The sequence below is a fragment of the Bidens hawaiensis genome, unplaced genomic scaffold (genome assembly GCF_021521415.1).
Source record: "Bidens hawaiensis isolate Kalapana, Puna unplaced genomic scaffold, B.hawaiensis_p1.1 tig00004525_1, whole genome shotgun sequence".
Lineage (NCBI taxonomy): Eukaryota > Viridiplantae > Streptophyta > Magnoliopsida > Asterales > Asteraceae > Bidens > Bidens hawaiensis.
The window spans coordinates 1,344,529-1,366,785 of record NW_027491273.1 but is presented as its reverse complement, the minus strand read 5'-3'; the positions used below and the strand labels follow the sequence as shown (position 1 = coordinate 1,366,785).

Below are 22,257 nucleotides of genomic sequence, written 5' to 3'. Positions count from 1 at the left end.
TATTAAACAAGCTTAGTTTTTAGGCTTGAGCTCGGGCTCGGGCTCGTTTAAGCTCGGATCGATCGAGCTTTTTTAAAAGCCGATCTCGAATAGCTCGCGAATAGCTCGGCTCGTTTAGCCCTATGAGGTGGAGTGAACATGATGGTTTTTTTTATGCTAATGCGATTGGATCTGAATTGAAATGGAATGGAATTTTTGAAAAATTCATAATGTGTTTGGTTGGTAAACTCATTAATTTAATTGAAATCATCCTTCTCATATCCCTTACCCTTAAGAATAACAAACAAGTTGGTCGGGCAGGTTCAGGTCGGAACAGGTCGATTAGTAAAAGAGTTACTTTGTTCGAAACGGGTTTCAGGTCGGGGCAAGTTTCGATTTAGGGCGGGTTTCGTTTCGGTTCGGGACTGGTTTCAAGTCCGGGCAGGTTTTCAGGTCGAAATGGGTTTCGGATGTGCACGGGCTTTGGGTCGGGACGGGTTTCGGTTTATGATCTATATGTAAACCTTACAGAATACATTTCTTTTGGTGATATCAATGCTTTAGGCATTTTCATAATTGGTTCATTATTAATGCATGCTTATACGCATTATTGTGTCTACGTTAGCAAATGTTCATTTCCAAAATTCGTATATTATCTTTCATGTACATAGCTTAATGAGATATAGGTACAATTTTTTTGTGTATGTTTAGTGATGCACAATGATAACATGTTTAAGATGTTTATTTCGTAACTCAAGGCAAAATCTTTCATATCAAATTATTTTTCAATCAACTAGGTTAAGAGGTTTATGAAGATTTCTTATATTTAAGGTCAGCATGTCATTCAATGTATAGAACAATGTTTGCGTTTTTGGATCCGAAAGGGAATATAACAATCACAGTTGTATCGGTAACTTATTATATATATAGATAAATATCAGATTTTGGTGTCACAAAATGCTCCCCAATTTTAGACCTACCTTTTAAGTAAATATTTACCATGCATTACCAATTGTTATATGCTAGTCTGATCGTCAACTCTGCATCATTTGTGTTCCTAGCTGTCTATTTATTTGCTTAGGTTCGAGGACTTTAACCTTTTCTTGCCTTTTTATGTCATAAGGGGTTTTTTTTATGAACTTTTTAGGTGACTTGATGCATGACATTTTATTGTTTATTTGTTTACATCAGTGCATTTTATTGTTTTTTTCTTTTACCTTTAATATGATAATTTAAAATATATTTTTTGAGTTTAGTTCCGGTATCATATCGTCATTACAAACTCAGAGTTTTACCAACGCTTGAGGCAAATAAACATCGTTTTAAATATGTTAATGTTTCTTATCATAAGCTATTTATGTGTCACTATTAGTTTTTTTATTTGTGTTAATTTGGGCCCGGTACCATAACGAACATAACATATACCGACCAAATTTGCATCGGCTCGCCAACCGAATTTGCATACGGGTTTACTAACTTAATAAAGGTTGGTTTCAATATGTTATTTTTCTCCTATCATAAGCTATACAAGTGTTGCCACTATTCTTGGCGTTTAATAATTTAGTTTTTGGGTTTAGTGTCACTATCGATAGAACCTAACCAATACTGCCCAAATTCGTATAATTGTGATATAAGTTGTGCATGTACCGATACTGTTTTGTGCGTTTACATATTTTAGTGTTAATATTATTATTATTTAGTGCCGGTGTCGTAACGAATTTAACCGATACTGACTTTACTGTCGCAACGCCATGTGTTTGCTCATCTAGTTTTACATTAATTTTGCAATTTAAACTTGATGTAGCTTCATATAAATTTTAATACCAACGATCAATTCTCTTTTTTTATTACCATACCAACAAGATGTCAAAAAGTCAGTATATTCATCACTAGAGAATAAATCTATTTGTAAACAATTTTAGGTCACCGTGAAAATCCGTATGTCAACAATTTTGCATTATATCAACTAATTTCGTTTGCCACCCCTTGTATACGCAAAAGACACGTATATCAACATATTTTACAACACCGGTTGTATGACCTACTGACTTTTCATTTATGAGAGAATGCGCGGAAGCATCATTAATGCCGGTTTTGTTTTGATCCTATATTGAGATCTATTTGTGTTTCTCAGTTTCTGTAGCTAAGGTTCATTTGGAACTATCATGGCTACTATCTCTTCACAAGACAATTTTACTCTTACCTTGACTTGATCATCTCCATTATTTGCTTCTTTTTTAACAATAATACTAAGTTGTTATTAGTTAGTTAATTTTTCTATATATAATAAATAAGTAAACGAGAGTGTCACTTCTCATAATTCAATGAGCTCGCATTTACTTTTTTCGCTTCTCTTTCTTCCAGTGTTTTAAAAACCGGTTCAAACCGGTCGGTTGAACCGGTTAAACCGGATTTTGTATAGAAGGCTGGTATTTTGAGCCCGGTATTTTGGCCGGTTTGCTAGAACATCGTACCGGCGGTTTTTTCTAAAATACCGGTTTTTACCTGCAAACCGGTTTTATGTCCAAAAAATTTTTGATATTTGTGACTCGTATTTTATCAAAATTACTTTTAACTCAACAATTTATATTCAAACGTGTAAACTTTAGGACTGTTTTTTTAAAATTGAGTGCTTTTGTATTGTTTTTTTAATATAGATTAACTTTTTGATTATTTTTTGTTATGAAACATTTACTTTTGGGTTATTTTCGGAGTTAAAGTTGTATTTATAGAAAATTATAAGGTAAACTATTCAACCGGTTGAACCTCCCGGTATAACCCGGTTCAACCGGTTGTACCATTTTTTAGTCCAATCCGGTACGACTAAAAAACCGGTTTTTAAAACATTGCTTTCTTCACTTGCTTAAACGCTTGTGTTTGTTTCTCGATTTTCTTTGATAATAATCTGTATTAACTATCATTTACTTTTCTTGCTTATCTTTCTTCACCTAAAAAATAAGTTTGTTTTCTGATTTTCATATTTAATTTCTAATTTTGTTAGTAACTACTTAATATTTAAATTTATAATTTTTATTCAACTTGTACATTACACAAGTTTCTAGCCTTGTTTAGTAATAAATAAATTGTACTTCATATTTTTCTACTTTAGGAGCACCGGCAACATTCGTATGATTTTTATACTTTGATCGAGAGGTGTACAAAATCCGTTTTTTTCCCAAACCGAACCGTTTTGGTCAAAGCCTGATTAAAACCGGTTCGGTTTAGAAACCGGTTTAGGATTAACAAAGGTCGACCTGGTCCAACTTAGTTCGGTTTAAAACTGGTTTTAACCGAACTGGTACCGTAGATCCGAAAGGAAACCGGTCCCAAAACTGGCGATCTGGGTCGGTTTGGGTGAAACCAGTTTTATTGTCAAACTGGTTCGGTTCGGTTTGTATAGAATAGAACCGGTCTCAAACCGGTTTTTTTTACGCCTCTACTTTGATCAAGAATGATTAAAAATATGGGTCCTTATCACTGGGCTCAGCTCATCAGTACCCAAGAGGAAAGCAGCCCACAATTTCTGCCCTTTTTGGACCCCCACCCCCACATGGCCACATGAACCAGAAAAGTGTGCATCATCTTCTACTTGATTTGTGAGAACTTCAATATTTATGACTTTATAACGAGATGAATTGCTTAAGTTTCGTACGAATAATGGGTTGTGAAATTAGCCTAAAAACAAAGCACGATAAGGATGTATAAAAAGAGAGATTGTCTAACTCATTAAGTGTGAAAAACATCAAACAATATACATGAGAAGGAAACCTAATCAATATACAACTTAACACCTATTAGGATATCATGTTAGTTAAGTATCTCTTATCATAGAATAAAGTCTATTAAATTTTTATACTTAGTAGGGTTTTTTGGTCAAAAATCTCCAAATAAGGTTAATGATCAACTATGACGTGAAGTGAAAGCTTGAGTCACAGGGTCGCCCTCCCGCTTGGGATATTAGTGGTGGGCAGGCCCGGCTATGGGCGTGGGCTGGGAGGGCTCAAGTCTAGGCCCACTTCCCTTCAAGGCCTAAAGATTTTTTAAAATAAAATTTTATATGTAAGGCTCATAACATTAACAGGCTAAAAAGAAAATAAATAATAGTGATAATATGTGAATTCAATCAGACGTGACTCGTGAGCACCGGCATTGAACTGCTCAAACCTAACTCCCAATTGTCGGATGCCGACTTTCTTCCCTTCGCCAGATTTCTTCCCTTCATCGTTGAACTTCTGCGGCTCTGCTCTTCATCATCGCCGAGGCCCGACACTCCGACTCAGTCTCCAACACGACCTTGCTAAATTCTGCAATTTCTCTTTGCCGACCAAACTTAAACATATTATATGTTTATGTTTTACAATTATTATATGTTTAAGTTTTTTTAGCTAGATCATTTTGCTAAAAAAACCTTTTGTTTTCTCGTTTTAACATTTGTCTAAATTATGTTAGAGTTTTTGAGTTTGTATTTTAGTGTTTTTTGTTTGTTGGGTCCCAGACCTACTTTTTTTTTGTATTCTCAGATACGGCCCTGGTAGTGGGGCTGCTGGCAATGGCATAGTGTTCCCGCTTAGGGTCGCGTCATGAGTATCTTGCTCGCTATGCGACCTGTATAATTTATTTATTAGCTAAACATTTTCAATATGTAATAATTACGAAAACTCATCGCCTGGTTTATGTTATAATTTCTTTTCTAATAATATTTGGTATGAAAAAAAATATACTTTTAAATAATATAATTAAAAATATATTCCACAACCAAACTAAAAACTGTGTTAAATTAATTCTTTATTTGTGATAATATTTTATTTTATATCAAAATGTCAAAGAAGTTGAATAAAATATTATATTTAAATTTATTAAGAGAAAAATAAATAAAAATAAAGATTTCTTGTAATCAACACCCTTACAAAGATTCGCCTAACGGTGAAATATTGTCGTCAAGCTATTTAACGGTGAAACGCCAATCACGTGTGACGGTGTGAGATAAACGTTATCAAGGTTCGGTTTTCTACATAAATACCCCCTACACTATATAAATAAGACCATGTATTGTCGTAGAAGCCGGCGCGTGAATTCATCCAATCATATTGTGTCACGTGGCGCTGATTGAACCCAACTCTTCAACCCTTGTCGGTCGCGCCACCGGTGAATTCACCTCGTTGTTGTTCGCGCCCGCTGAATTCATCCATTCGCGAGCCAACCCATCAATTCGCCTAGAGTCTCAACGCCAGCTCGCGGCGAGTGGTGAAACAAGGGTGTTGTGGTGTTCGTGGCCGACGTGGCTCGTGCCACTCGCTGAAGCTGGTCGCTCGCTTGCCACAACGCATAGTCTAAGACTATGTTCACTATTTAAGACAAACGAATCTAAACCCAACATGCAAACCCACACTCGAAACAACGTGTATTCAAGTATGAGATTAATTTTTAAAAGTTTGAGGGTATGGGTATTGTATTAGGCGATACCAGGCCTTGTTACTCGAAACATGCCCGTAAATACCTTTTCTTGTTTTCTTTTGCCTTTCGGTAATAGAAGAATCTATTAATTTACAAGAAATTTAATTTTATTGGGTAATAAAATGATATAAAATTTAGAATAGTAAGAAATATATTTAGAATTCATTAGTTCATTTTTAACAAACTAATGAATATACTTGACATGGATTAGAATGGAGATGATACACAGTTTACAATCAAATATAGAAATGAGAGTATCAACTTGTCCCGTTCTCATCGTTGTTCACTTGTACTATAGATCTAAAATAGAGACTGATCACTCTTTGTTTTTAAAGTGGATGTGATTTTTTCTTGTTTTTTTGGATGCGAATTTTGTAACTTAAAAGATTTTGAGATTAGTTAGGATTTAGGAGCAAAATATTTTTTTATCCTTCGATCACTAATCGAATAAAATGATTAAAAATAACGAAAAAGTTATACAAAAAACATATAAAATTAAGAATATGATATCAAGCATGATGCATCTACTGAAATATTAAATAATCAGTCATACTCATTAAAAATCTCATTAGTTATCAAGTAATTTGTAGTTTAAAGTTTAAACTTTAAAGGTTTGCCAGAATTTCTACTACTTAATTATGTATTAAGTTCAGAGGCAGATCTAGCTATGGGTGAGGAGTAGGGATGAGCAAAAATCGGTATGGTGTTTGGTACCGGTACCGATTTGGTATCGTCGGTACCGAATCGGTACCAAGGTTTTGAGTTTTCGGGACCGGTACGGTACCGGTACCGAACCAAACATTTTGGTACCGGTACCGGTACCAAAAATTTGCGATTTTCAGGATCGGGATTTTCGATACCGGTATCGGTCGGTACCAAGCTCATCCCTAGCGAGGAGTAGCCAATACTACTCTTAACTTCATTAGCGAATTATGAATCTAGCTGAAATTTTTTTTCCTTTTTCATTTTACATACCAATCACCCCTGAGTAAAATATCACACTACCCTCAACTTTTATTATAGATCCACCACTAATTAAATTATTGTTTTTTTTTAAATAGCCAAATATATATTTACAAATCATCACTAGTGGGGATTGAACCCCTAACCAAACTATCATTTTAAAACTAACCCATCTTTACCACCACACCAAATGGTGTGGGGTGATTAAGTTATTGGTTGTTTACCCGTTTCATTTTGTTTGGTTTAGTTTTCTAATACAGTTATCAAATTATGTAAAGAAATGGCGGTTTATTCAAATATTTCTGTCAGAATAAATAAAAACAATTATATTACATACTACCTTTAAAGAACATATATTTCTTCTGCTAATTTTCTTTTTCAAAAAGTTACTTAATAAAATTTAAGAAACTATAACAAATTATAGTAAATATGGAACCATTTACTACACTTTGGGAGGGACATGAGTGGCTAAATAAAGGAAGACTATAATCATCTTCAGTTCAATCCTGAGGGCCTTGGGGTTTTACCACCAGTGGGCCTTCGGACAGGTGGATTTTCCACGGAAATAGAGATAACTTGAAGAAACTTAAGAGCTCCGTTCTGCTGAGTTGGGCCAGCTGGCGATGTCCTTTCGCCATTAAATCACCGTGTACGATGTATTTAAACAATTCTCTATTTGTTGGCCGTTAAAGAAAATAAACATTTTCCCCCTCATCTCGAAGAAATAAACATGCTGTCTCAAAGTTAGTATGAAGATGTAGATAATGTTGCCTCAAAGTTGGCCCAAAGTGACACCAACAATTGCACCAAGGCCAAGGAGTCGAAATAGATAAGTTCTCAAAGGCTCAAAGCAAAGCAAAAACCAAATACGGTTAAATTTCATGTTAATTAGTATCCTCAAATGTAACTTAAGCTATAATCATAATAGCGAAACGTCACCTGACAGCAACCAAATTTCGTAATCGTCTCACTATAGTAGTAATCAGATTTCTTTACCATCCGGCTAAAGTTGCTCAAATTTCGTGTCTCTTTAAATTTAATCAACTTTCATTAGGTTTTCTTGTTTAAGTGACGCACAAAAGATATATATGTTGATATTCTTGGTTACTAACTTACTACTTTGTGATTATTATTTTTGACTTAACTTTAGATAAATAGTTATGCAACTCGGTTACTATTAAGTGAGTTTTTTACTTTTACGGTCTTACCTCATACCTCTACTTAATTTGAAAAAAGAAAACAATCATTAAATAATAACTATGATTCATGTATATTTTATTTCGAGCCACTTAATTTAAAACAATTACACATTTGTACAAATATTATACCTAATAAATTGTTGAGTGACTTTACAGAAGAAAAAAATAATGACTTCAGTGAAACATTAAAAAAAACTTTTGGTTAGGCTAAGGGTAGTGGGACGCGGAGGCCACCTGGCTCGCGAACACCGCTACCATCTTGGCGCGGATGGGGGCGCGGTTGGCCGGCGCGGGGCAGTCCGCGTGGGGTGACCGTTGGGCTATTAAAATAAAAAAAAAAATTTCAAACTTATTATAAATATCACAATTCATTTTTTTTTTTAAAATCACCCATCTCATTCTCGTTCTCTCAATATTTCTACTAATACCTCTCATTTGATTTTCCAAAGTTTGTTAAAAAATCATGTCGGGTTCGGGAAATTTCAACTACAACGCTCAATTTCAGATGCAGGGGTTGGACTACATGTCTGACGAGGCCTTTCAAGATCTAATGGCATCTCAAAACGCGACTTTTTTCAACTCGGATAAACAACCCGAGTTTTCCGTTCCGGAGACACAACCGGGACCGGATAAACCCACAAAACGCTCTCACAAAGGTAAGAAAACGAATAAAACCGGAGAAGCGGGCGGTTCATCGACACCGGCTGTGACGAAGCGAAAGTCTACTCCTTGGAAAAAGGATGAAAAATTAGCGTTGGCTAGAGCTTGGATTGAGATATCTCAAGATCGAAACGAGGGTAATTATTTTTTGGTGCATTTTTTTTTAATTAAAATTTTTAGTTTTTGTTTGCAATTTACTAAAGTTTTGTTATTTTTTTTATAGCCGACTTTCATAAACGTCGAGTATTTTGGTGCAAAGTTCGGGAATTGTTTATGAGCAAGTGGGGAGTAGGGACCGAACCGATAATATGATATCGGGTCAGTGGTCCGATATTCGTAAGTTTGTAGGATTATTTACCAACCTACATAACCGAAATGCAAACCGAATGCGACAGAGCGGGTCCGATGATCTTCAAGTTTTTCAATTCACTTGCGACGAGTGGAAAGCAAAGATGTTAAGGAAGTACGGGATGGTGAAGACGTTTGACGAGCGCTACTTGTGGGACATGCTCAAGATGTGCTCGAAATGGATTATGTTAGTTACTTTGGATGCGGATGTCGGAAAAGAATCGGCTAAACGTACGAAAACTAGCGAGTCCAGCTCCTACGTCTCTTCTAGTGGCTCGGAGACTCAAATTAACTTCGACCTAAACTTGTCAGAGTGCGATTTGAAAGAACAAGGCTCTAGCCGCCCCCCGGGTAGGGAACGTGGGAAAAGAACCGCCGATCACGACTTCGAAAAAGAGATTGCTAGAATGTCAATTGGTCTCGAGTCGATTGGTCAAGCTAAACATAATAGAAATCGGATGAGGAGTTTGGAATTTCAGGCCAAGGACTTTAGCCACCTACCGCCACCCGACTAAGCGATAATGGAGGAAGAAAAAGATCGTATTCGGAAGGAATTGACGAAAAAAAATTAAAAACGCTATTTTTATGTATTTTTTAAGAGGTTGTTGCATTTTAAATTTATGTTTTTATTTTCCTTTTTATTTATGTTTTAATGAAATGTTTTAATTTAGTATTATTAATATTTATTTAGGATATAGTATTAAAAAAAAAACTCAATCAAGCCCCGACTCACCTGGACCATTACACCCCTTTGAGGCTTGGTCTGAGGGTTTGGTTGGCATGCCTAGTCAGCGCCACGTGTCATGAAGATGTTGGTTCACTTGGGGCTCAACCAAGCCCCATTACCCTTAGCCTTATGTTGGATAAAGTTTTTAGTTTGCTTTGACGGCTCATTATTTCGATACCTTGGTGCAGTTGTTAGCATTTTCTCGTGGCTAAGTCGATATTTATCGAGTGAGAAATAGTAACATCATAAACATAATGGCCAACTTTTGCAAAATAGGATTCTTATCTATGTAATAAACATAATGCATGTATGCGTTTTGGTTTCTATTCTCTCGTGATGTGTTGAATGCAACAACATGAAGAGGATCTGGTCGAATCATTTTTATGTTTTTCTATTCTTTGACAAGTTTACAATCCTCCTTGATAATAATGAAAATTGGTCTTTATTGGTCCAAACTATTTCATTTTTGTCGACGCTGGTCCCAAGTTTTATTTTGGCTGGCAACGGTCCCAACTTTAACATTCGTTTCTTCTACTAGTCCGTGACTGACGGAGTACTAACTCTGTTAAGTATTTGTTGATGTGTCAATCTGAGTTATCAAAAAAACATTACATGGCAGCCAACGTGGATATGGTATTATACTTAACATATTACATTTATAATTTATCCCTAATTCTCCAACAGCATGCCCAAATCAAAATCCCTAATTTATCTCAAAAACCCTAATTAAATCATCTAATCAATTACTATGTTTGACTATCATCACCGTCATCGTTCAACTTCCTCCGCCGCATCAGCGTTCAACTCTGGTGCCGCCGTCCTCCGGTCCAGACGACATCATCTGTTAGGGCTTTCTCTTCCGACGAAACGAACGAGGTTACGATTAACGGTGAGAAGGTTGTGAATAAGCCTCTGATATGTACTACGGATGAGTTTCATTATGTTTCGGTTGATAATTCGGATTGGAGGCTGGCGTTATGGCGGTATTGTCCGAGTCCGAATGTAGTTTGTTGACGGAGATTGAATTCGGTTGTGTATTGGTTTTGATTTAGGTTTATTATGTATGCTTTTGCTGATCGGAATGTGTGGATTTGTTGATCGGAATGTGTGTATTGATTTAGGATGATGAACTCATTGCGAGCAGAGTGTGATTAGGGCTTGAGATTGTAATTGATTAGATGATTCAATTAGGGTTCTTGAGATAAATTGGAGATTTTGATTTGGGTGTGCTGTTGAAGAATTAGCGATGAATTATGAATGCAATTATATGTTAAGTATAATATCATACCCACATTGGCTGTCATGTAATGTTTTTTTGACAACTCAGATGGACACATCAGTAAATACTTAACGAAGTTAGTACTCTGTCAGTCGCGGACTGGTGGAAGAAACGAAAGTTAAAGTTGGGACCGTTGCCAGCCAAAATGAAAGTCGGGACCAGCGTCGACAAAAATGAGATAGTTGGGACCAATAAAACCTAATTTTCATGATAATAATTATTATAAAGAGAATTAGAGAAAGACTTTGAGGTGGCTTCTATTACAATTGTCTATAACATCTTTTGACTTGAATGCATGCTTATTAAATATTTTTTTTAAATGTTACATACATGTATAATGTTTATCTAAATCTCTAAGGTAATTATAAATGTAATTGATTATTAAGTGGCTTCGACATAAGACAGTGTGGACTTCTTTTGTGTCTGAAAAGCCGTCGGGCAAATGAGAACATACCCGCATGGTGTTCTAGAGAACACGTCAATGTGTTCTAATGATAGTAAAGGACACGAGAATTTAACATGATAAAGAATACTACTTCAAATCGATATCAATCTAGCATGTTCTTTAAAATCTATAAACTAGTGTATAAGTAGTATATGCTGACCCATTCTAGCATGTAGTAAATGATTGTTGTCTAATCAAATAAAGTTATACCTTGTAAATTAGGATGAAGCACATACATCCGGTCACATACAATGCTCATAATATTATAAAAAAATATGAATTTTAGTATATATTACAAAAAGAATAGTGTACCGAAGTCCATAAGTGAGAGTTGTGTAAATCAAGTGAAAGATATGCCATATAAACTGGGATGAAACACATGCATCCGGTCACATACAATTTTCATAATATTATAAAAAAAATATGAATTTTAGGGATATTACAAAAACATTAGTGTACCATAAAAATTTAACAATCATTCGACTTAACCTATACTAGGACAATCAAAAGCAATTCATTTCACATCAACGCACTAATATGTATGGCCTATCTACCAAGTACCAACGGATAACTAGTAAACGTATGACGCTTAAAAAAATTGACACTGCTTTATTTTTATGAATATGCTATTTTCCCTTTTTTTTAGTTTTTCAAACGACAATTTGAATTATTGACAGATCACTGACTTACCCAATCATCGCCACTCCTTGATACAGGACTGTGAGGTTTTAGGCTGGCACGCACCAAAAGGAAGCTCGTACATCAAACAGTAATTTGATAAATCAATGCTAAACCATCTTATGAGAGAAAAAAATAAACATAAAGCCTGCTATTAGTTATAAATTATCAAACTTTTCAAAATATAATTACCATGTCAAATTATTTTATATAAAATTAGCAAAAAATATAAAAATTGTGTCATTATTTTATAACATTATCCCTGATATATTATAAAAATTTTAATTTATAAAAAGACTTAACATGTTTATTCACACATGTGACTCGAATCATCTAGTCGGATCATGTCACTTACATCTCAAATCATTTGTTCATTTCGTATTTTAATATTATAAATGCAAAATCATGTTGTCACAAATATTGCATTTCATAAAATATATTTTCTCTGCATTTTAAAATGGAAAAATTAATGGATTTTATTAATTTCACTATTTTGAGGTTCACCGATAATAATTTTATTTCAGAAAATTGTTGCTACCGGTTCCACATTTCACAATTTTTATTTTCATCGAACCCATGTTAATAATATCTTAACTCTGTTAAGTTTTTTTGAATTTCAAGGTGATGTGTAGGGGCTTTTGATCAGAATGTGGATACCATTTGATTGATATAACTTATCACGAAATAATGCTCCAAACTACTTGTTTTTTTTTTTATTAATTTGAAGTTTAAACATCTGAATGAAAACACTGTTTCGAGGTAAGTTATATATCAACTGACTCGTATTCCTTCTGATCAAAAGTCATAAACACTAGTTTGATAATTTAACACTAAACCACCTTATCTAAGAAAAAAGTATACATAAATCCGCTATTAGTTAGAAATCAAACTTTTGAAAACTAGAAAGTTTCCACCCACGGGGAAAATGTATACTATAAAATAAAGAAAGTAAAGGCTTTTACAATAATACTGGATTTAACGAAATGATAAAACCAACATGTTTTTCACCAACGAACCATGAATAACATAATTCTAACATCGTTACTCATCAGAAAAACGGTTTCCGCCGAAAAACTTGCATTTCGTCCCAAACCTCTTTATAACATTATATCAGACTTTTATGAACCATTTTATATTAAAAGCCCAATTATTGAGGTTGTTGAAACACGATAACCATTATCGAATTCAGTTGGTGTACTCAGGTGGTGAGGTGGTGATGGTTGGTTGGTGGTGAGTCAGTTGATGGCGATGTTCTGGGGGTGGTCAGTGGTGGATGTTCAAGTGGTGATTGTTGGTTGGTGGTGGTCGGCGATGGTGTTCAAGTAATGATGGCTGGTTGGTGGTGAATAAATCGGTGGTGGTGTTCAGGTAGTGGTTGCCAGCGGAGACAGCGGTGGTGGTGTTCATGTGGTGGTTGTTAACGGTGGTGGCGTTTAGGTTGAGTTTTCCTGTGAATGTTGAGTTTTTCGTCAAAAAACATTTTCTTCTGGCAACTAACGGTGTTAGGAATCCGCTAGTTAGGGACCGTTGGGAAAAATATGTTAAACTGTGGGACCGTTAGCAAACTTTTGAATGTTTGAGAATTGAGACTATTACTTGCTAATAGTCAATGATTGAGATTATTAAATCCAATTTTCCTCTAAAATAAATGTTGTTACCTTTTTATTACTCTTTATTATATATATATATATATATATATATATATATATATATATATATATATATATATAACTTGTATTTTTCTTTTAACAGTGCTTGAAACTACCTCTAATTAAGGGTGAGCATAAAGCAGGTAAGGCATGCTAGATACGGCCCGGATATCATTTTCTCTTTACATAAACTGGATAAGACTTGCAACACCCGATTTGATCAGACTCGGTTATTTACAATACGTTCGGGTCCCATAGTCTTGAGAATACCACTAAGCTAGTCTGGTCGGATCCTGGTCTCACAGGTCTAACCTGTTTGCACGCTCCTACCCCTAATACTCGAGTTAGCCTTCATGAGACGAGATGCCAACCGTCCATGTCGATTTTGACACTGCATACATGACTCATCCATGAACATCAATAAGGAGGAAACCCATCACTATAGGAAAATCCCATTAAATCAAGTGATTCATCCATGAACATCAATAAGGAGGAAACCCACCACTGTAAGAAAATTGCATTAAATCAAGTTTTGAACTTAAAACCTTAAAATTCTAAACATTAACCCACAACCTCATGTCATTATACTAAAACTAAAAGACTAATTGCATAAAAGTCACATAAAATTACATAATTAATTTGGTTTGCATTGGAAGGGAAAGGAAGAGATGTGAATGACAATATAAAAGTTATTAAATCTAACCTTATAAGTCAATATGTTTAAAATAATTGTCAAACATGAAATGGATGGTGTGAAATAGCAACTTGTTGGCTTTCAGTTACTATAGTGCATATTAGTATATTACTAACTCAATTTATTTTAATAAAATTAACAAGGAGAATTCTAGGGACATCATCGAATCATCAGTCGCATCACCTCACGTACCTCTCAAATCATATGTTCATTTTCGTAATTTAAATTGTAAATAAATATTATCTAATCACAAATATGATATTTCATAAAATAGAGTTGTAATAATATATGCTTTAACATAGTTTTAAATAATAATATTAAATGCATATTAAATACAATAAACAAATATCATTTCATATCAACTCTAAGCCACTAGTTTTGACTTAACCTCAACATGAACTTGTCCTTTTTCAAGGGTAGAATGAGCTCAATAACACGCGTCACACGTTTCCTTTTCTCTGAAATTAGGATTACCTCTCCCTCCTGAACACGAAAGGGTTGCTCTCGATGTGAGATCAGCAGCAAAAGAAAGAAGAAAAGGGCCATGACACGCCTAGTTGAGATGATGAGATCTAATAAAACTTAGGTGGAAGATGATGTAACGCAAGTTGCGAGAATGAAGTAAACATGAAGAAAATAACAATCTTTGTCAAGCGGGAACACCACTCCCGGGTTTCAGGACGAGAGAGGCTAATGACACCAACTCCATCCACCTTAAGTCATGTTTAAATATCAAACTTTGTTATGTAACATTTACTTATATTACCAACCTTCAAACATAAATCAAATTCGACTTTACAACGTCAGCGATTTATGTTTTTAAGTTACACGTGAATAGAAGTTTGGTGGGTCCCATAAATATAAGTTTACCTCATCTTTAGTTCACTTACATTAACAAGTTCTCGGAGCATCCCGATAAGGAGGCACAAAAACACCAAAAATACATATAGTCAGCTGCCATATCATAAAAATAATGGTCGTCATAATGGGCACCTGTTTAGACATGATAAGAACTGTTTAGCAAAAAAAGTGCGCTTATGCAATTTTATACATTTTTAAAAATAATTGAAATTGAGACGCTCGAGTACATTATTTCTATTTATTGGTACATAAAACGCATAACTGTCATGCTCAAACCACTAAAGTCAATTGTTAAAAGAGTCATTTTCATGTTTGATACTTGCGTTAATTGCGTTGTCTATAACCTGTTACACACGTTAAGACACGAACTGACAGCCCTAGAAATCCTCAAATCACCCAAAAACATTGTCATATCATCACCACATTTTACATTGTGAATTATCACCACCTGCAAAAATCATTGTTTTTTCTAGTTCTTGTGGAAGAACCAATGGCGGAGGATACTTAGGGCCCGGGTGGCCCCGGCCCCCCCTGTTTTTTTACGCAATAGTGTAAATTTACCCGGTTTCGTCCGAAAATTTTTATACGTAGCGTAAATTTAGCCGTTTTCGGCCGAAATTTTTTATACGTAGTGTAAATTTTAGTCTTTTTTGGCCGAAATGTTTTATACGTAGTGTTAAATTTAGCCATTTTTGGCCGAAAATTTTTATTCGTAGTGTAAATTTAGCTGTTTTTAGCCGAAATTTTTTATTCGTAGTGTAAATTTAGCCGTTTTCAGCCGAAATTTTTTATTCATAGTTTAAATTTAGCCGTTCATGGCCGAAAATTTGAGCACGGTTCGTTTGTGAAATTTTGAATACATTTTGAGACCGGCTTCCCCGGTGTCTAAGTCCAAGCTTCGCCACCGGGAAAAACTAACTTGAAAACAGAGTTCTAAAGACGCAACACACAAATGAGATGGACAAACACCTAAACACATCTTATAAAAGTGTCTTATCGTCAATGGTCTCACAGTTAAAAAAAATATTAATATAAAAAGATATTAGATTGCAATTTCCTAAATATTAAAGGGTACATAACTCAAAAACCTGCACTTGGACAGATCATCAACCACACGAGTATGTACCTATCTCCTTGGACCATAATATCATAAATCCTACCCAATAATTCAAGTTCTCTACGTCAATTTAATCACCAAAATCATCATTCATCAACTTCATATAACCAACTCTCTCCAACTCTTCTATTGTCAACAAAAATTAAAAGCTGCTTTACAGCAAATGGACAACAAGCTACGTCGCTAGTCTTTTAAATGATGATATTATCATCATCCGTTTTCAAACCGAAAATCTCACTCAGTCTCTTCCTAATTATAATCTCCACCGCAACCGCCAATGCTGACACCGCCACCTGCACCGCCATCCACGACCAAACCTCGAGGTGCACCTACGTCAAATCGAACCCCGGTTGTGATCCAAAAGGATACATAAATTACCTCCAACTATATTATTGCAACTTCTCATCATTTCCTCAATTGGGTTTCATTCTACTGCTAGTATGGCTCGTTATACTTTTCTACGTGTTAAGTAACACGGCGTCCGAATACTTCTGTCCGGCTGTCGAACACTTGTCGAAATCGCTTAACTTGTCGCCAGCGATAGCCGGGACAACGCTGCTTCCGCTAGGAAACGGTTCCACGGATTTTTTCTCGAGCGTGATCGCGTTCACTAGCACTGACGATGGAGGTGATATCGGATTGAATAGTGTTTTAGGCGGTTCGATTTTTATCTCCACCGTCGTCGTTGGTGTTTTGAGCTTATTAATCGCTTATCGACGCCAAATTGTCGTTATCGATAAACCAAATTTTATTCGCGACGTTGTGTTTCTTCTCGTAACGCTAACGAATGTGCTCGTGATCGTGATAATTGGGGAGATTGGTTTGTTAGCGTCGATTGCTTTTGTTTCGACGTACGTGGTTTATATTCTGTTAGCCTGTTACATGCATTTCATCACCATGAAGAAACACAAGGCAATGCTTGGTTTATCTGGTGATGATCATGTTATAACAGTACCATTGCTGTATTCAGCTGAGGATGAACACGACAACAGTACTGGTACTATTGTACATTCTTCAGAAAAGCATGTACAAGTTGTACCGTATGACAAAAAAAGACAAGTCATGAACTTTGTTTGTTATGTTATGAATTTACCGGTTTACTTACCTAGAAGGCTGACAATACCGGTAATAACAAAGGAAAGATGGTCAAAACCCTATTTGGTAATTTCAATGGTCTTGGCACCAATTATGGTGGCTATAGTTTGGAACACACAAGGGAGTAATCTTGGATTGGAGGCTACCTTAGTGACATACTTTGTGGTGGGTGCAATTGGGTTTGCTTTAGGGACTTGTACATATGCTTTCACAAATAGTACCAGGCCACCACAAAAGTTTTTGGTTTTTTGGTATGCATGTGGGTTTCTAATGAGTGTTGTTTGGACATATGTTGCTTGTAATGAGTTGGTGTCTTTGTTAGAGTCACTAGGAAACATTATAGGAATGAACCCTGCAATCATAGGGCTCACTATTCTAGCTTGGGGGAACTCAATTGGTGACCTTGTAGCCAATGTGGCTTTGGCTATATATGGTGGGGCCGACGGAGCTCAAATCGCAATGTCGGGGTGTTACGCTGGGCCTTTGTTTAATGTCCTTATTGGTTTAGGGTTTTCGTTCGTGTTCGTGTCGTGGTCAAAATATCCTGCTACGTATGTTATACCAGAAGACCCAGATTTGTGTGAAACCATAGGGTTTTTGATGGTTGGATTGCTCTGGGCCCTTGTGATTTTGACGAAAAGAGAGATGCGACTCGATCACACACTTGGAGGTGGACTTTTGGTGATTTATTTGTGCTTCTTATTTATAAAACTTGCTAGAGCTATTGGATTGCTATGTTAAATTATTTGTATTTGTACGTAATTAGTAGCTAGTCTTGATGTTTTTAAAAAATTTAATTGTAATATAGTCGCCTTCTGTAACACATCCTTCAACAATTCAATGTCTTTAAAGTTCAGTAGCACCCGAACTATACGACATGACATCCTCTAACTTGATAATAACCGTAAAACATCCAGAATCTTTCAAATTCTTAAACCCGTGTAGCAGCTTAATTTTTTTAGATAATTTAATATTTTTAATAATATTATATATAAATATGAGTGAATGAATCTAGTAAACTGATTCTACACGTTAACTAAGATGGCAGAATCAAAATGTTTGGTATCAAATTGTCCATCTTCTGTCAATTAGTTAGGCAATGAAGTTGTCTTTGATTTATACATGTTGAACATTGAGACAAAAATTATAATTATGGGTAATGTCAAAAGATGTGTCCATATCAATAATACCAAATTGAATGTCGATTGGCTTTGATACAAGATAAGTAGTGGAGTGTTGTAACAAATTATTATTAGGTCATGGGGTTGTTCATACCACACACTTATTCATTAATTTCATCTTTTTTTAGGTTTTTATGATAACATAAATAAAAAGATGTAAAGTTTAAATATATATATTATTATACATAAACATACGTGATGGCTTTTTTATGTCCTCGGAAATTTAAAGTACGCGTAAATTCTCCTAATTTGTATCTTATCATACGATCTATTATATAATAGGTATTTCTTTCCATGATGGATAACAACATTATAAACCACCAAATATATATTAAAAACCCTGATTAAAAAGATGTTAAACCAAAGAAGATTGGTTTTTCAACCACTTTGTCCAAATAATTTTGAATTTAATGTTTCTACTCGAATCACGTAAAAACATCAAAACTTTGATCAAATAAAAATCAGCCTTCTTTTTTAGATCATTTTCAATTAAATTGACCTCGTTTATTTTCTTCTATATGAACCAAGGCAAGAATACAATTGTTTCTGCTAAGTTTTTCTTATCTTAATTTAACGATAAATAATCCATTATCCACCTAAGAACAAATCTCCTTCTGCACTTTAGAAACCGGTAGAATATCTCCAACCTCCGCCCGATCAAACTCCCACCTGTTTGAGTCTTTTATTATTATTATTATTATTATTATTATTATTATTATTATTATTTTGTATGAAAATTATAAATAAATTTATTTATGGATAATATTTGTATGTTAGATAATTTGCTATCCTTGTTAGTTGTTACTATGTAAATAAAAATACTACTCTCCTGCAAACATGACAAAACATACCTCTTTCACTTGTACTAAACTCCAACCAATGTTACCCACGTGATAGTGTGTTTCAAAAGACACGTCTTACGTCATAATTTTGACGAGAAAACAACGGAAGTAGTTATATTTTTGGTATCGTGCCTCAAATAACAGAAAAATTATCCACAGTAATATGATGTAGGACTTCACAACCGTGTGTTTAATCTTGATTGCATGTCACTTATGTTTATCTATAATATATTTGAGAACATTTTAGAAGTTTTAAATATGCAAGTAATTACAACTATTTATGCTTATATACAACAGGTAATGAAGTTACTTTAAGTAGTTAGTGGTTACAACTTTGCACTGTGATAAAATTGTTTTTAATGCACCATCATCCATCCACGTGACTTTTGGCTATTTACTACAACAGGGTCAGAAGCTTTGCACCATCATCCGATATGCACTAAACTCCTCGAACGGTCGCCGAGCTTCTTCAAGTGAGTGCCCACTATCTTTGCATACGCCACACAACCAAATACTTTAAAATGAGCAATATTTGGTTTCTTTTGTTTTAACATCTTGTATGGCGTTTTCTCCTTTGGGGCACGAATAGGAATCTGATTCTCGCTATACGTTGCATGTCGGATTGCCTCACCCCATAAGTAATTCGGAACACCCATTGCTTTTAACATACTCCGTGTCATGTCCAATAAAGTTCGGTTCCGTCTTTCAACCACCCCGTTTTGTTGAGGTGTGTATGGTGCCGTCAGATGTTTTCGAATGCCTTCCATGTCAGAAAACTGGTTGAACTCATGTGAGGTAAACTCACCACCTCGGTCGGTACGAAACGTCTTGATCTTTTTCCCAACATCACTTTCAACCAATTCCTTAAACTTCTTGAAAGCTTCAAACGCCTCATCTTTGGCCTTCAACAAGTACGTCCAAACAAATCGTGAGTAATCATCGATTAAAACAAACACGTACCTGTTACCCGCTATTATTGGAGGGGTAATCGGTCCACACAAATCACCGTGCACAAGTTCTAGGGCTTGAGTTGCCCTAAACATCGCAGAATTAGGAAAGGATTGCCTCGTTTGCTTCCCGACCAAACAAGATTCACAAAACTTGTTTTCATGGGTAACGCCACGCATTCCTTCAACCATCTCCCTCCTAGCCATTAACTTTATTGACTCAAAGTTTAAGTGACCAAGCCTAGCATGCCATAACCAACTTGTTTCTTCAATTCGGCTAAGTAAACATACCGGTTTACCAATCTTTAACTGTATCCGGTATAGCCGATTAGGGGAACGAGTCACCTTCATCAATAACCTACCTTGCCCATCATGCATCGTAAGGTAGTTATCTTTTATATGAATATCACACCCGTGTTCTGAGGCTTGACCGAGACTAATAATATTACTTCGAAGACTCGGTATAAAATAAACATCCGTAAGCAAACGATGTTCACCACTTTTAGCCTCAAATAAAATCGACCCCTTACCGTTTATATCAACATAAGAGTCATCACCAAACTTAACCTTTCCCGTGACATGATTGTTAAGTTCAGAAAAGAAAGACATGTTATCCGTCATGTGGTTACTTGCACCGTTGTCCAAATACCATTCATTACCATCTTTGGACTCGTAGTTTCCAGGTATAACATTCTTTTCATTCAAGAACACCGTTTCCTGAACGCACTTCATCATAAACAAAGCAGGATCCCTTGTCTCGGATGCTTCAGCTAACTTTGCTTCACCTTGAACTTTCTGTTTTCGGTTGGGACACTTACGGACTGTGACATTCGTCAATTTCGGGTCTTGTTTGTATTCGTTTTTGTATTTGTTTATTATGTAAACCGACCCGATTTGTAAACCGAAGCTTATGTTATAATCAAAATGATGGATTTATGTTACAATATTGTTTCACACTTGTTGGGTCTTAAAAACATCCTATTTTTATTTTTATTTATTTATTGTTGTTTTGTGTTTTTGTCTTGATCCATTTTGCATGAAAACTCTTGTGTCTCACACCCATATTTGACCACCAACATTACCCTATAAATACACCACATTTCCTCTTTATTTTCCCTTGCTACAACTCAAAAAAAAAAAAAAAAAAAACTCTCTCAAACATCAAAGATTCAAGGTTATCTTCTTAAGTGTTTTTGAAGGTTTTTTTTAGTCTTTCATCTTAATTAGTTTATGTAGCCTTATTAATACTTTTTTATGGTTGTGCAACATATATATAATATACACCCCTTGTTTACCTTTGGTAGTTACTTCTCCGATTCCGGTCGGTGAGGTTTCGGACCTCATAAGGCAAGGCTTCATGGAGGACTTCGTATCCTTGATATATATACATCTATATAACTTGTTCATACATATTAATCTTGCCTATTTTAGTTTGTTGGTCATGTTTACAAGTTCCATGGTTATGGGTTTTTAAGAGTCTATGCTTCAGTTTAACCGTAAATAGCTCTAAACCGTAAACCGAACTTTGTTACTAGTTTTGTTAAATAATTGTTTAAACATACTTATTGTTAGATCTAAGTTTCTAAAATCATTTTTACAAATTCTATGTTTATGGGTTTGTAGAATCTTACCTCGGTCTTAACCCGTAACACGATCCGAACCAAAAACCAAACTTTTGTTTAAAGACTTTATTGTTAACTTTTGGTTGTAAAACTTAAAGTATTTTTTTTATTTGTACATTTTTATACAAGTTCTTTAGTGTTTGGACATGTGGAAACCATCTATGAACTTGTTGTGAGATGGAAACCGAACCAAACCGATTTCTTACTCGCTTAAGATACACAAGTGTGTGTTTTTTTAGCCATCAAGACTTGTATATTTCTTTTAAAAATAGTTACAAATTTATTTTTAAATATTTTCTTAAGTACTAGGAAATATTGGATCCAACTCGATCTCATAACAAAGTTTGGACCGACAAAACCGAACACTCGCTTAACGTGCGTTGTTAGTTCTAAAACAATGGAACTACATACTTGGTTAAGTCTTATTAAATTTTATTGAGTTATCTCATAACATTCAATATTTTGGAAAGTTGACTTTGGGTTTGACCAATTATCAAGACCCGAACCGACAACCCGA

At 35.1% G+C, this 22,257-nt stretch overlaps 1 protein-coding gene across 1 annotated transcript; it reads left to right on the top strand.

Moving 5' to 3' along the window:
• Nucleotides 1–16,014: 16,014 nt before the first annotated feature.
• On the top strand, nt 16,015–17,940 carry LOC143626815 (cation/calcium exchanger 1-like). Its single transcript, XM_077096776.1, has one exon. The coding sequence runs from the start codon at nt 16,249–16,251 to the stop codon at nt 17,887–17,889; it is 1,641 nt and encodes a 546-aa protein (XP_076952891.1). The 5' UTR covers nt 16,015–16,248; the 3' UTR covers nt 17,890–17,940.
• Nucleotides 17,941–22,257: the final 4,317 nt, after the last annotated feature.